General features: G+C 38.0%; 1 protein-coding gene across 3 annotated transcripts in view; it reads left to right on the forward strand.

Moving 5' to 3' along the window:
* The window catches only part of VCAN (versican), a 137655-nt gene that overhangs the window by 86748 nt on the left and 35201 nt on the right, over window positions 1–15706 (forward strand). For 2 of the 3 annotated variants that reach the window (XM_050944808.1, XM_050944809.1), the window contains one exon: window positions 8607–14048. The exons of the other annotated variant lie outside the window; for it this stretch is intronic. In XM_050944808.1, coding sequence (XP_050800765.1) covers window positions 8607–14048 — 5442 coding nt within the window. The remainder of the gene's footprint in view (window positions 1–8606; window positions 14049–15706) is intronic. 3 annotated transcript variants of the gene reach the window in all.

The following is a 15706-nucleotide window of genomic DNA, read 5'->3' on the forward strand; positions in this document are numbered from 1 at the left end:
AGATTGGAAGGAAAAAAATTTCAAAATTTCCTGCAAAACAAAATTGTCAACAAATTTCATTTTGGGTCAATAGGAACATTTGTTTTCCTTCTGTTCTGATTTCAACTTTAAATAAATACATTTGAAATAAAAACTCATTTGGAAACAAAAGATCAAAAAAATTGTTTTGATAAGGTCTACCTTACTGAAGTGCTCTTTTTTTATTTCATTTTTTTCTGACATGAAATTTCTTCTAAATCAGCATGTTCCCATGGAAAGTTTTGATTTTGACAATGGAAAAATATGTTGGAAATTTTTCTACCCGATCTGATTATAAGGCTGCTCTAACTGGCACAAGGTGCCAGAGGAGTTCCTGGCAGAGCTGAAGATCAGGGGAGCACAAAGGAGATGTAAGGCCATGTTTGCTTCACCTCGCACAGATCCTATGCTTGGCACAGCTTACCCAGACCTGAAGATCAGGGCTCGTATCAAGTATTTGGTAACCAGAAACTTCACTTTTGAGCTTTAAATTTGTAAATTTTCATAGTGTAGATTCTAAGAATGTTCTTGATTGTCATCAGTATGTGATACAACATGTGTACATACAAAATATACTATGGACTTTATTATAGGGTCAAATTTTAAAAGTGGCTTCAGCCCGTATCTCAGTGCAGGAGTAACTGGGTGAAATTCTGTGGCCTGTATTATGTGAGAGGTCAGTAGATGATCTAATGGTGTATTCTGGACTTAGAACTGATGAATCTATGAAGATCTAACATATATCTCATGGACCTGCTTTCAGTGTTAATTTACTAGCTAGTTAGTCTGTATTTTCTAGTATCTTTCAATTTCAAAATCTTCATCCTGGATCCTCATTCTCAGAATCAGTGTCTAGAAGGTGTATTCTAGAGATTCAAGACCAGAGATTCATCAGGCTGGTGTAAAATATAGCACCATCGACTGCAATTGAGCTATGACCATTTACAAAAGCTGAGGATCTGGATCCCCATGTCTATACAGAGAACTGAACTGCCATGTCAATCACTAGTCATGAAAATACTGCCAATTCTTTAGTTCTTATCCCTAACAGATCTAATCTTGGTCTCAAGGCAGTTGATCAGTAGAATAAGAAGGGCAGGCTCTTGTTGGTGAACATGACTGTATTTCTCAGACCAAATTAATGATGTGCCCACTGGATTTTAATTCAGCAAATGAATTTGAAACTACACAACACAGCCATAACAGCAGAACTGTTAACATGAACCAACCCCCTCACCTTAAAAAACAAACAAACAAACAAATGCCTTCAGAGAGAGTAGAGATGCTAAATGTTATTTCTAAGTTAATTTTAGCTTAACTATCAAGGTAAATAAGGCAGCTTGTTGAGTTTTATCGAATTCTGTCATAGTGTACCAGATTCAAAGGTAGTGCAAGTTCCTGTGAAAGTCTTTGGGTTAAATTAATCAGTGACATAAACAGTGTGTGAAAAAAGATAAGTGCTAAAGAAGTACAACCTGCATTGGTTTGGTATCCAATGGATGTGCAAAGGGAGCAATATATATGCCAAGGAGAAGGAATGGGTAAATGTAGCCTGTAAAGTAATTAACAAAGTGTTTGAAGAAAAACTAGATCACTTTTTTATTTTATACCATCCCGTTGGCTGCTTTTCCAGCTACATCACACTCTTTCATCTTCCAGTGTGTAAAGTACACTAGCATCATTTTTTACAACCATTTAGTACCAAACGGGTAATTTACAGTAGTTTAATGCTTACACACATAATTCACACCATTGTTTAAGACAACACTGAATTAGACCTACTGACCAAATTCATCCCTAATGTAACACCACCAAAACCCTAACGATTAGTTTTTCAGACTAATGTTCATAAGGCAAAATTTGAACAAAATCAAAGGATACATTTCTTCTTTTCATATTAGTGTCTCCTGTTAGGGGAGATTGCTCCATGCTATGAAATGAAATCCATGCCCACTGTACCTCACTTTCACAACACCAACAGCACAAAAATGCTTGATTCATCTTTATTTCTGTGTCTCTATTATACTCAGAATTTAGGGCCTGATTTTTTGAAATTCATGAGAGTCCATGGGAGTCTTTCAATTTACTTCCTTGGGCTTGGATCAGGCCTCTCGTAACAGTGAAAGTCCTTCCAAAAACCCCTCCCTTTCTACTTACAGAAGACTGAGCTCCATCATCCTCCACAAGTTAGTAGAAAAGTTGCAGGAATCACTGGGTGGAATTCTATTGTCTGTTATACAGGGTGTCAGTGTAGATGATCAAACTCAAAATGGTCATTTCTGTTTTTATAGTCTATGAATGAATCTTTGCAAAAGTCCACCAAATCAGTGTCTTCTGAACAATACTTTTATTCTTTTGAAAGTTTTTAAAATTTTCAAAATCTGTTTTTCATTTAATCATTATTTCTGCTTGAATACTTGCTGAGCTGAAGTCTTGGGGAGACAAATCTTTTATACCTCCTGCCTATAAAATGTGATCTCTGAAAAGAATATTTTAAAAAACCCTCTTAAATAAAAAAACTCTACAAAACATTTAAAAACCTTTTTGCATATCTTTGAGTTAGTTTTCCAGTCAATGGCATGAGAACAACATCTGCCTCACAGTCAGTAAGAAATTAATATTGGTTGAGAACCAAGTCCCATTAAAGTCAATGGAAAGACTTTAATGGGTTTGGATCAGTCTCATTGTGGGTGGCAGTGTTAGAAGTCAAGGCACCCCATGACCACAGTGAGTGGGTTCTGGACTTGCGGAAGATTTCATTTTTTTAATATATTGTTGATTAGAAATGTTCAAGGAACACATGTACTGTACACAATTAATTATTTACAAACACAAAAGGCTAGGAAACAGACAGTACTTCACATCTATTTATTCATCTGTCTACTCCATCTCTGTTTCTACTCCATAACGCTTCACCTTTCTCCTCAAAAGTCTTTACTGTCTAAAACTATTCAGGGCCTGTTTGTGTTGGCAATCTGAACTATCTTCTCTTCAGCTGGCTGTTTTTTACTTACTTTTCCCAGGAATCATATTACCAAAGCCCTCCTCTGAACAAATGCCCACTTTCCTGGCCTTCCTTCATTATAATGTGGGAAACCATGATAATATTCAATAGCCATATCCCTTGCCTTTGGAATCTTCTCTTTGTCTCTTATTAATAGCAAGGGCGGCTCTAGACATTTCGCCGCCCCAAGCACGGCGGCATGCCGCGGGGGGCGCTCTGCCGGTCGCCGGTCCCATGGCTTCGGTGGACCTCCCATAGGCATGCCTGTGGAGGGTCCACTGGTCCCGCGGCTCCACCGAAGCCGTGGGACCAGCGGACCCTCCGCAGGCACACCTGTGGGAAGTCCACTGGAGCCACGGGACCAGTGGACTCTCCGCAGGCATGCTGCCCTCCCAGCGACCAGTAGAGCGCCCCCCGCGGCATGCCGCCCCAAGCACGCGCTTGGCGTGCTGGGGCCTGGAGCCGCCCCTGATTAATAGGGAAGAATCTATGTCTTTTGGGCCCTACTAAATTCACGGTCCATTTTGGTCAATTTCATGGTCATAGGATTTTTAAAATAATAAATTTAATGATTTCAGGTATTTAAATCTGAAATTTCACAGTGTTCTAATTATAGGAGTCCTGACCCAAAAAGGAGTTGGGTGAAGGGGATCGCAAGGTTATTGTAGCGGGGTGGGTTGTGGTACTTCTATCCTTACTTCTGCACTGCTGCTGGTGGCAGCGCTGCCTTCAGAACTGGGCAGCTGGAGAGCAGCATCTGCCAGCCAAGAGCCCAGCTCTGAAGGCAGAGCCACCACCAATAGTAGCACAGAAGTAAGCATGGCCTGGTATGGTATTGCCAGCTTTCTGCATTGCTGCCTGCGGAGCTGGGATCTCCATCAGCAACTGCCATTTATCGGCCACCCAGCTCAGAAGGCAGCAGTGCAGAAGTAAGGGTGGCCTGGTATGGCATTGCCACTCTTACTTCTGTGCTGCTGCCGGTGGGCCACTGCCTTCAGAGCTGGGTGCTCGGCCAACAGCTGCTGCTCTCCAGCCACCCAGCTCTGAATGCAGTAAGGGTGGCAATGCAACGATCTCTATAAAATAACCTTGTCACTCTCTGCAAATCTCTTTTAGGTCAGGACCCCCAATTTGAGAAACACAGGTCTCTCCCATGAAATCTGTATAGTGTAGGGTAAAAGCACACAAAAGACCTGATTTCATGGTCTGTGCTGCATTTTTCTTGGCCGTGAATTTGGTAGGGCTCTAGTTATACTAGGGAAATTGAAAAGGATGTAGCCATAAAAATTGAGAATACATATCAGATATAACTAATGTATTTTAAATTGTTACAAATGGTTGGGTGTTTGGTGTTAGGGGACAAGAGTCCAGTTTAATAGATAGCCCTTTTTCTTTTCTCCTTTTTATATTTTATGGTAGATTTCAGGTTTCCAGCCCAATGTCTTGCTTATTTATAAATAACATAGCTATACATTATATGCTGATAATATTATAATATAGCTCATTGGCCATCTGTAAGTGTTAGAGAATTTATCATCACTTAATAAGCCTGAGGACTGGCAACTTGATTACTGACATTGAATCACTGAAATTCTAGTGTAAAGAAGGCTATTTTAATGAAGGACAATTGAGCTGCATCCTTTATGACAGAGGTGCCATACACAGCCCACCAGATTATTTCATAAGACCCATGGCCTGCTTCAACACAATATACTAACAACTGATTCATTGGCATTTTGTCATCATGTTTACATCATTTTAATTACACAGATGCGTAAATAGACAGGTCCTATCTAAATACATACAAAACAAGCTCAACTTAAACTATAAATCAATACAGGTGACTTAATTCTTATTAGAATATGTAGAATCTGTTTAGCTCACACAAGATTATGTTTAGGTTTATGTGCCTGTCCTGTAAGGTTGGGCACCACTTCTTTATGATATTGTTCTCTTATTGGCCAGTTATTCTGCCATGGAACACTGCTTAATGTTTCAGAAGGGAGTCAACTATCATATTATAGTTTCATACCAAAGCAGGATTGCTTTTATGTAGGAGTGTCATGGCATGTTAGATCTTGAAAAAGCTAACAAATTATAGTATGGTCTGACAGAGATCTTTGCTTGCCTCAGTATTATATGCATTTGTACATGTCATCTAGGTGAGCTTGGAACAGATGTTGTTCATTAAATTCATTAATCTACCATCAATCCATAAACGATTTAAACTGAGCTAGTAATCTGAGTGGTTCGCAGGTGTGCATTATTACAATAATAATGCACTGGTCAGAACTTGTTAGACATGTTACACTCCCACAAATTATTGCCTGTACAATTCAGTCCAGATTTTCAGAATTTAGAGTGTACATTTTTGTGCAAAACTGTGTGCATATTCTCATGCCTAACTAGCTAATACAATTCCTCTGACAATGGGTGAAATCATAGTAATTTCTGGAGGCCTGTGTGGTCAGTTTGACTGGGCATTTCCTCTTACAACTACTTCAGTTGTGTGTATAGTCATAGTAACGGTTTCCACAACATAGTTATGCATATGCACATTTGCATGTGCAACGTACTGAAAGTGTGGTGCATTGTTCATTGCGATTTATTTTGTTTTCAGTTATACTAAGTTCTCTACTACCCAAATATTGAAGACCTTCCTTAGTCAAAACTTCCATAATAGGTCTTGTATGCCATTTGCACTTGCACATACCCAGTTTCCATGCATAGTGACATTAATAGTGTTATACAGAAGATGTGCAATTGCACATGGCTTAAGGCTTCATTTATTGTGAAAATCAAGCCCTTAATATATTGCCCAGAAGTACTGCCTTCCCGAAGTGGGTCTTCCAAAAATGGCTTTACTGCTGAGTAGTAGACATGTTTCTCAAAGTTGATTTGTGGGTAGCATTATGGTCATTAATCCTGCAAATTGGCAGGCGTTTCACTCTTTCCTTCCTTCTGTGTTTGCTGGTAGCCAAATTTCACAAGAAAATCCTCAGTACCTATATTTCTTTGCCTTTATTTGGCAAGCAGAACGGAACCGTACTTTCACATAATCATACTTATACCATGAGGTCTGCCATTGAGAGCTAAAATAGATATAGCACTCTATTAAGTGGAAAAAATGTGTGAATGTAGTCACTTGAGGTAAATGATTTACAACAATTGGTTAAAATCAGTAAGCTTGTGGGAATGGCAACAGCTCTTTGGCTATATGTGCTGGAGTCCTGGTTAATCCTGAAATAATTCTGTCTTTCCCCAATTGGGGCAGATTTAAGATATGACAAATTTCTGAGTGTATTTGTATAAGAGATTGAGAGAAAGGAAACAGATATGGCACTGTTCACATAGACACAGAGTAGGTCCAAAATCAAACCAAAGGCCATTGGGTCAGGAATATTTGATGGCAACTTACATCTGTACTTGATATATTTTAAAACATTTTTAAGGTACAGAAGAATGCAGACCCCAGCGCCCCCTTTCTGATTAAAGTTAGAAACTACTTCAGAGGAAAATACTTTGTTCTTCTGCATTGCAAGCCAGACTGAAAAATGCACAAGTGGAGTGAGAGATTAATAGAAAGATTTGAAGTAGCAACGGAAAAACATGAGCAGCATGAATGAAGAAGCTTTAGAAAAATCAGTGAGGTACATTAGCCCAATCTAATACTGGAACATATTGTCATAATAGTGTATGGGAGTTATGTGCCTAAATTCTACCATCTGTCAATATGATTAGTCATGTTGAATTCTTTCCCAGATTTTTGCAATTTGATGGATAGGCTGTCATAGAACACACTTTTGTCTTATCGGTTCTGTGTTGTGGTGGAATATGATTCCATCATCATGCCCTAGAGCTTCTTGTGTTTTGTTTCTAGTCAGGTAGGAACTTTATTTTGATTTCTTTTATTTAACGTATTTTTAATCCTGTAGGATCTATTTATAAAAATAGATTCATTCATACACAATGGGTTTGTCTTTATGAATAAAATTCACAGATGTACAGCATGTGGACGACTCTGCAGGCCTAGGAGTGGGGTTGTTGGCCCACACCCTCACCAGAGCTCTGGGGCCAGAGGATAGTCACAGCTGAGAGTCAAATTGCACATAATGTCTTTTGTCTGGCAAAAAAAATTTCCCTGGAACCTAACTCCCCCACCCCATTTACATTAATTCTTATGGAGAAACTGAATTTGCTTAACATTGTTTAATTTAAAGTTGCATTTTTCAGGAACAGAACTACCATGTTAAATTAGGAGTTACTGTACTAAGTCATTCACTGCGTATATAGCAGGAATAGAATATTTCCTTTAATTTAGCTTTTCAGGACCATAGGGTGAGTAGCATTTAACTGATAATGCTAAAGGGTAGAACCCAGGTATGTCAGCCGAGATTCTCTGCTGGTGTAAACAGGTGCAGCTCCATTGGCTACCTCAATTTACACCATCTTAGATCTAGTCTATCTTATTTACCTAGAATTACATGTAGGAGAAATTTGTGAATTAAAAGATGTGTACAGCAGCACAAAACTTTCTGGCTACAAGTCAGTGGAGCAAAGAGTTCTATAAGGCAAAGGCTAGGACAAAGAGAGCTTATAGCTCTTGCTTATCTGAAGGTGGCATGCATCCTATAGACCAGAAGATCTAAGATAAAGTGTGCATGTTGGGGGAGATTTTCAGAAACACCAAAAGAATTTAGGAGCATAGAGCCCACTGGAATTCAATGAGATTTCTATATCTAATTTTCTTACAAGCGTTTGGAAATCTCCATCTCAATATTTGTCCAATTACCCTAAAGAAAAACATTATTTTTTTTGCAGTATATGTAAACAGTGATACTATTCAAGGTAAAACTGTAGAAAAAATTAACTAGCATTTATCAAGTCTCATTGAATTAAATAAATGTATATGTACTATGGCATTTTTGCATACAATATATTTTTATATATGATTTATTATTTAATATATTTTCACAATAGCCATAATGCACCTGAGTACTGACATATTATTTACTAACCTAATGGCCAAGAGTACAGAGCAGAGTGTCTCATATAGTCTTGAAGCAATTACTTTCATTTGAGCTAGCATGGTTGGGAAGACATGCAGTGTACTTTTTTTTTTTTCTTTTAAGAATATGGGAGGTTTCACCTCCCTTGCTAAGGAAGATCACTTTATGCCACAAATCCACAGAAGTAATTGTTGCATTTGGGCAGTGATGATAGCTTCTATCTGAAACTGATTTTTTTCTGTCCCATTTACATCTATTTAGAATAGTGTAAATCTACTGAAGGAGAAGTCAGCACAAAGCTATTTCTGTGACTAAACACACGTGTTTTATGACAATCAATGATATTTAAAAATTGGTGAGCTCTGTATACAAAAACATTTGAACTGGTAAAGCAAGTGTGCAGTTTTTAAAACAGATTATATTTAACTTATTGTGTTAATAAAATAACATTTAATTTATTTAATTTGAAATGCATTTATTTTTGCTATAATAAATTGTTTGTCCCGCCTATGGCTAATATAATGCATTACCACACTTGTCTCTTAAGGATTGTGAAAAGCTCTTTCTTTTTGCAGATCCATTGCCTGGATTATTGACCCTATCTACACACACAACAGATGAACCCCACATAGATTCAGACTCACCACAGGCTGAACCTTGTACCTCAGTCCCTGATCAAGACTCTTCTGAGTACTATATTTTGGAAACTTTATTTTCATCTTTGGAGTCTGAAGAAGATGAAGACTGTGAAAATACTACTGATGTTACAAATCCTCCAGCACTGCAGTTCATCAATGGAAAGCAACAGGTGACCAGTGCACCTAAAGACACAAAAGCTGAAGAAGCAAGAAGTGACCAAATTGAAAGTGTTACACATTCCAAAAATGTCAAATTTTCACAAATCAATGACACTAACACCATAATATCTGAAAATGAGGCTTCTGATACAATGCAACCAGATGTATCTGGAGAAATAAAAGGGGCATTTGAAGTTACGCAACAACCTACAGCAGATATTGCAATGTTGGAACCTGTTTTAAGTAGTGAATTGGAAGTTGCCACTACAGATAAATCTGAGGTAACATCTGTATATGGGCAATCTTCATCAGACACTTTAGAGACCTTGAAACATAGTGGAACTGAATTTCAGCAAAGCTCAACTAAAGACCCCAAAACCTTGCCTTTGATTACTATAGAATCTTCTGGAGATGCTACCATTGACCCTGAGTTCCCTGGTCCTGTCTTTTCAGAAATGGGGAAGATGACAATAAAAGAACACACAGAAAAAAGTTCTGCTGCAACTTCTGCTCCCAGTCCAGTGTCTGATATCGCTACTGTAGACATAGGCATAAAAGACCATATGCCAGAAAAGGAAACCTCTATTCTACGAGATGATTATAAATCAACTATTAAGCCTGATAGACGTCCCCCACTGGAAACCCTTGTAGAAACAACAACAAGAAGTCATATAGTAAAGTCTGTGGAAAGTCCTATTTCATTTATAATACCAGAAGGTTCTGGAGATGTAGAAGAGGAGGATGTTGCTAAAACTTCAGCTATGGCGAGACAGACTGTAGTTACTGAAAAGATTTCAGTAGAAGAAACTTTCTTAGGGTCTGGCAAACTGCTGACGACAGAAATTACTGCCACTGTTTCAGGAATCACCATTTCTTTGCATAAGGAAACTAGCACTGCTTCTTCTGTTTTTGACCAAAGTTCTAAAGAAATTGCTACCACCACATCTGTTACTGGGTTGGTTACTGAAAAAGGAGTTAGCAGTGCTACTGGAACAGAAATGAAAATGAAAGAAGATGAAAAAGAAGCACAGAGCACTGCTTCTTCAACTAAGGAACATTCGTCCACTGTTGAGATAGAAAAGTTAGTATTCAGTGATGGACAGGAAAGCCCTAGTAACAGAATTGGAATTATAGATCAGGAATCCACGGCTCTCAGCAGAACAATACCAATGACAGATTCCACATGGCATGAAAGCAAAGAGTTTACTGCTGCTCCTTTCTCCACAGAGAAAAGCCTTTATATAGATGAAGGATCTGGGGAAGAACCAACATACACTAGGAAAAGCATTGGAGACATAGTTTCAGGGGGTGTCACAAGAAGAGTGGTAAGTACTGATCCCCCATTTATTGATCTAGGTTCTGGAGAAAGAGATGTTATCATTGATTCTACTGCCATTATTTCAGTTCCGTTGGAGTCTTTGACTAGGGGCATTGAAACGCAAACGAAAAAGCAGGAAAGAGATATCTACAGCACAGATACTTCCTCTGTGGAATATACAACAACCGTTGAAGCAACAAAGTCAGTGTTAAGTACTGAGTCAGATGACTTAACTAAGGAAGCTGGAATAGGAAGGAAGGTATCTAAGGACATTTTTAGTACAGGTAAGCTAGGAGAACAAAAACATGAAACAGAGGCATATTATTTGATTACAACTCTTCCTTCTCAAGAAGAATCTTTTCATCAATCTAGAAAAGAGATGACAACTCATATTGCAACAGAAGAGCAAACTAAATACTTAGAAAACTCTGGGGTCACCTCTTCTGTGGAGTCTGTTGTTAAAATCATTTCGCCTGACACCATTGTGACACGTGCTGTCGGCAGTATAAAAACAGTAACTGAATCTACAGAAAGTGAAAGTGGAAAAGACAGCTCGCCAACCATCTTGGCAGAGAACATTATCCTTATTGAGGCTGGCTCTGGAGAAGAATCCAGAGATGAGAGCGGTACCATGGTACCAGTGCCAGATGGTTCTAGAGAAAAAGTACTTGGTACTAATTTCCCATTAATTGATCAGGGTTCTGGAGAAGTGGATTCTGTCATTGAGTCTTTTACAAAAACTACAGCTTCACCGCATTCAGCAGTTAGAAGACCAGAAACACAAGCAACAGAAGATGAAAGAGGAATTATCAGTACACCATCTGTCGATTATTCCTTTACTGTTGAGTCTGCAAATTTAGTCATGAGTGCAAAAGGTGAAGTCAGCACACTTAGAACTGGAATTGCAAGAAAAGTCATCACTGAGATACAGATAAAAGAGCAAATGCCTACTGAATCCATAACAAGAACTTCTGCTATAAATCTTCCTTTGGAAGAAGAAATACATTCTGAGCAGAATAATTCTGCAGAAACTTCACAAAAAGTTGTAGAAACCTCTGGAATAACAACAAAATATCCTCTCATTAAAAGTACAGAATCTACCCTAGAACAACTTTCATTTAATGATACTACTCTAATAACTGAGTCCATAAAATTTGAAAGCAAAGATACAAGCTCTCTAGCTAAACTTACAAAGAAAGAAAAAGACTGGGAAAATATTTTCCCAACAGAAAACATTCACAGGTCACTTCCGATCCTGAAGGGTGATGAGCCAACTAATAAAGAGATCAGTAGTGATTCATTGTTTTCAGGACAAGGATCAGGAGATGAACTTATTAGTGTTCCATCAGTAGAGCCACTGAATTTTGTGACTATAAAAGAAATCACAAGTACTTTAAGTCCTGAAACATTTCATCCTGAAAGTGTGGGACCAAGACTTTCCATTGACAAAGCCCCAGAATTTGAAAGTGGTCAGACTGAATCAAACAAGGATTCCAGTGAAGAACTCAGGCTATTCAGTTCTATAACAGAGGCAGTTTCCAAAACAACAGAGAAAATGGCCGCTAGTACATCTGCTTTAGCTGAAGAAAGTTCTAGGAACTTCAATAATAAAGAAGCTACCACAAAAGAGACATCCCATTCTGTTTTAATCACTGAAGACTCTCACAAACAAGAAACTTTTCATTGGTTAGAAGAAAATGAAACATACAGATCACCAGCTGCTACAGATCGAGTTGTTACTCAAGAGAAAACTTCACAATTGATGACTAATGAAAATGTAACTGCTGCTTCTATATTCTTTAGTGGAACTCCTCATTTTGAAACAGAGGAAGCACTTGCAACCTCAACACCAAAAATACCTTCCACACCACTATATGAAAGTTCTGGAGAAGGATCTGGCTGGGTGGACATTGTGGGGTCATTTCACCCAGATGCATCTACTACCCATTTGCGAAATCTGGAAATAACAGTTGCTTCTCATGTTCATGAGGAAAACTATTCTGAAGAACTGAACACAGAGACAGCATTAAATGGATCACAAACTGTATCAGTGTTATTTTCCACCCACACAGAAGAAAAAGAGATCTTACCAAGACGGACTAGTGTTCAACCAAAGACAGTTACAGGTGAGAGTTTAATAAATGATACAAGGATAGAAAACAAAGTCCTCCCAAAGCTTGATGACCTCAGAAATGTTACAGGGAATGTTTCTGCTTTTAATGAGATCACATCAGATGAAACAACAATCATAGATGTGGATCATTCTAAACCAATGCATGAAGATATACTAAGTGTGCAGACAACTCCAAATACAGAGACTCATTCAACATATGGCAATAATGATGGCATGAAAGTTGAAGAAATGGAGTATGATTTAACATCTAATCTTTCTACAGCTGAAGAGAAATCATATGGATCTGGTGATAATCTTTCCATGACTATTTCCAGTAAGTCAATAAACAGTGAATTAGTAACAGCTGAGAACAGACGCAGATCAGATGACAAGGATTTTGGTTCAGGGGATGTCATGCAGTTCACAATGGAAACTCCCATCCTTGGTATATTGTCTGAACTGGGTATCTTGCTTCCAACAATATCATCAATGGCCAGCCCTAGTGTGCCCCTCCGAGTCAGCGAAGAGGCCAAAGAACCTCCATTTGAAACCAAACATGTAGCACCAGAAAATAAAACAGAAGGCCTCTCTGAATCAAGTACTTTGTCAGACAACCAAACAATAGCAGATCAAAGTGAAATAGTCTCTATCTCTGGGTATTCAGGAATGGAACAAGAAGAGTCTGATGAAAGGAAGCCTTTATTTCCTTCCTTTAGACCTGACTTAACTACTGAGACAGAACAGGCTTTGACAGCAAACATGTCTGTTGTAAGTATTGTTACCCCACGAATTGTATCCCAAAACTTAACAGAGTCATCTAATATAAGTGAAGTAAAACATCATACAGTTTACACAGAAACAAAAACCACTTCAACAGAGTTTGAAGAAACAGATCCAGCCAAACTTTTTCCTGTAACTCAAATGCCAAAATCTTCAGTAACTGTCCACTTGGTTAATGAAGCATCAGAATACCCTGAAGTTATCATTCCAAATACTTTGTCATCAACTGATTCAGACAAGTCTAATCAAACATCAGGACAAACCTTCAAAGAAGTTAGTTCTGATGTTGCAGCAACTTACAAACCACTCACCAAAGTGCTGTTCACTAAAACTGAGTCTCCACTAGACTCTTCTTCTGAACCTGAATCGGAAAGCACTGTTGAAAGTACTCCTGATATTAGTGGACAGATAACAGACAGAACAAAGGAGAAAGAAAGTTCCATAACAGAATTGATTACTGAAGAACTAGCAACCATTTCTGAAGACAGATCTCTATCAAAATATGTCATACCAACAGCTTTTATACATTCTGGAGAAACAGTAGACACAAATATTCCAGAAGTTAGCACAGAAGATGAAACCTCTACAGAGACAGTGAAAGATCCCAATCAAGTAGATGAAAGCAGCACTGAGGGAGCTTTGCCACGGCTATACACCACACCAGCTTCAGTGCCACATGAAAGTATAGCTGGTGAAATATTTAAGCCTGGCCAGGCAACTGTTACAATGTTATCTTCTTTGTCACCATCTCTGGATATAAGCCTGGAAACACAAACAACTGTGGTAGTACAGAAGCAGTCCACAACAATTTCTTCTGACATTGCAACAAAACTTACAGCCCCTGAAAACATTCCTGAGTATAATAAACAGACAACAATAAGCACAGAGGACCTAAGCACTACTGAACTTGTAACTTCATCATTTTTCCTTCTGGACATTACTAATGGATCAGATTTCCTGATCGGCAACAGCGGAGATTCAGTTGAAGGCACAGCAGTCCATATACCAGGTAAGATCTCAATTTGATAAATACCATATAAACTTGGCTTGTTACCGGTAAACATTTAATTTGTTCTTTATTTTCTCTTGAAGACTATTTTATACTAAAACGCTAGGTGTTCGCAACCATGTGCTGTGTATGAGATATGATAATCAAACGACATTTGGAAGGCAATGAAGATAACACACTTGAAAGCATTACACAATGCTGAAATCAATACCATGGTGAAGCCTACTGAGTGCACGTTCAAAGAAAACTAGGGGGCTGATCCAAAGCTCACTAATTCATAAGTGACCTTCCATTTGCATCAATGGGTTTTGGGTCAGATCTGAGGTGATGAGAGACCATTATGGAAGAAAAGGAACATTGATCCTAGCACAGTATCCAGTTGTGGTTACTTTATTTTCATGGTCCTAGTGGATATGTAGATATTAATTTATCTGATGAATGTTGTTGCATTAGCATCACAATTGCAATGTACAATTATTCTACAACTCTAGCGGCTTTCATGGAATATTCCAATTTATTTGGAGAACAAACCTAGTGAACACATCAAGTAATTGCAGACAGGCTTATTCAGAATACAAATTTTAAAAATATATACAGGATTAGTCTCAAGACTGGCTGAAGTTTGAGGTTTTTAAAAAACTCAGCGATTGAATAATGGTCGGCTATTCAACAATCTGAATGTTTGATGCAGCTTCTGTCTGATATAAATATCAATCAAAGATCCTTGGCTTGGACAGCATTTGGCATAACACAAGCTATACTGATAGATTGATTTCTATGTACAATAGCTACTATTAATCATTTACCTGTATATGGCTGGCATGTTGAGGACTAATTAAAGGTGGTCAAATATCTTAGTTTTTGATCATTTTTTCAGACAGTTTGGGTAACTAATTGAACTCAATAGAAAGACTTTGGATTGTGTCCTATATACCATAAAGGACAAGCAAACTAATTTGGAAAATGTAAACAATATCTCAAACATTTACCCATGTCTTTGAATCAAATTGGATTAAAATAGGATCTTTTGCTTCATATCCCACTTCTGCTCTCTTAGACTCCCAATATAGCCATGGCTTCCTTCTTGCAGGTTAGAAGCACCGTATTCTTTGGTTTATTGGATGTTTAGAGTGCAAAAAACACAGGTGATATGTAGAGTGGCTACCTTTTGTGTGAATATATGTATCAGTGATTGTTCCTATTTGCTTATACCATGTATATATATTTAAGTTTGAACTGAGTTCAAATAAAAGATCAGTAGAACACATCTACACTCTGTAAGAAAACAATATTAAAATGATGTCTCCAATAAATTTTGGGATTTCGTGGCAGGTACATTTTTTTATCTAAATATTGTGCTTTAGTCTCGTATACAGTTACGGTTTGTTTTCTAAAAGTATGTTTTAAACAAAGACAATTTGGGCATGATCTGGGGAAAGAATATTAATTAGCAAAAGATTATTTCAAAGAAATAATAGTGTCTGGGCAGTAAATGATTAAGTATGACATTCCAAAATGACAGCAGCAAGTCGGTATGCTTAAGAGGTGCATGTTCTGGGTACCCAACCATTCCATATGAACTAACCCCATTCAAAAGAATGCATTTTCCATTCACTGTGCACATATGTTTAACTGTTTTTGGCTATAATTAATTGCCA

Source organism: Gopherus flavomarginatus, chromosome 3 (genome assembly GCF_025201925.1).
Source record: "Gopherus flavomarginatus isolate rGopFla2 chromosome 3, rGopFla2.mat.asm, whole genome shotgun sequence".
In the NCBI taxonomy this organism is placed as follows: Eukaryota; Metazoa; Chordata; order Testudines; family Testudinidae; genus Gopherus; species Gopherus flavomarginatus.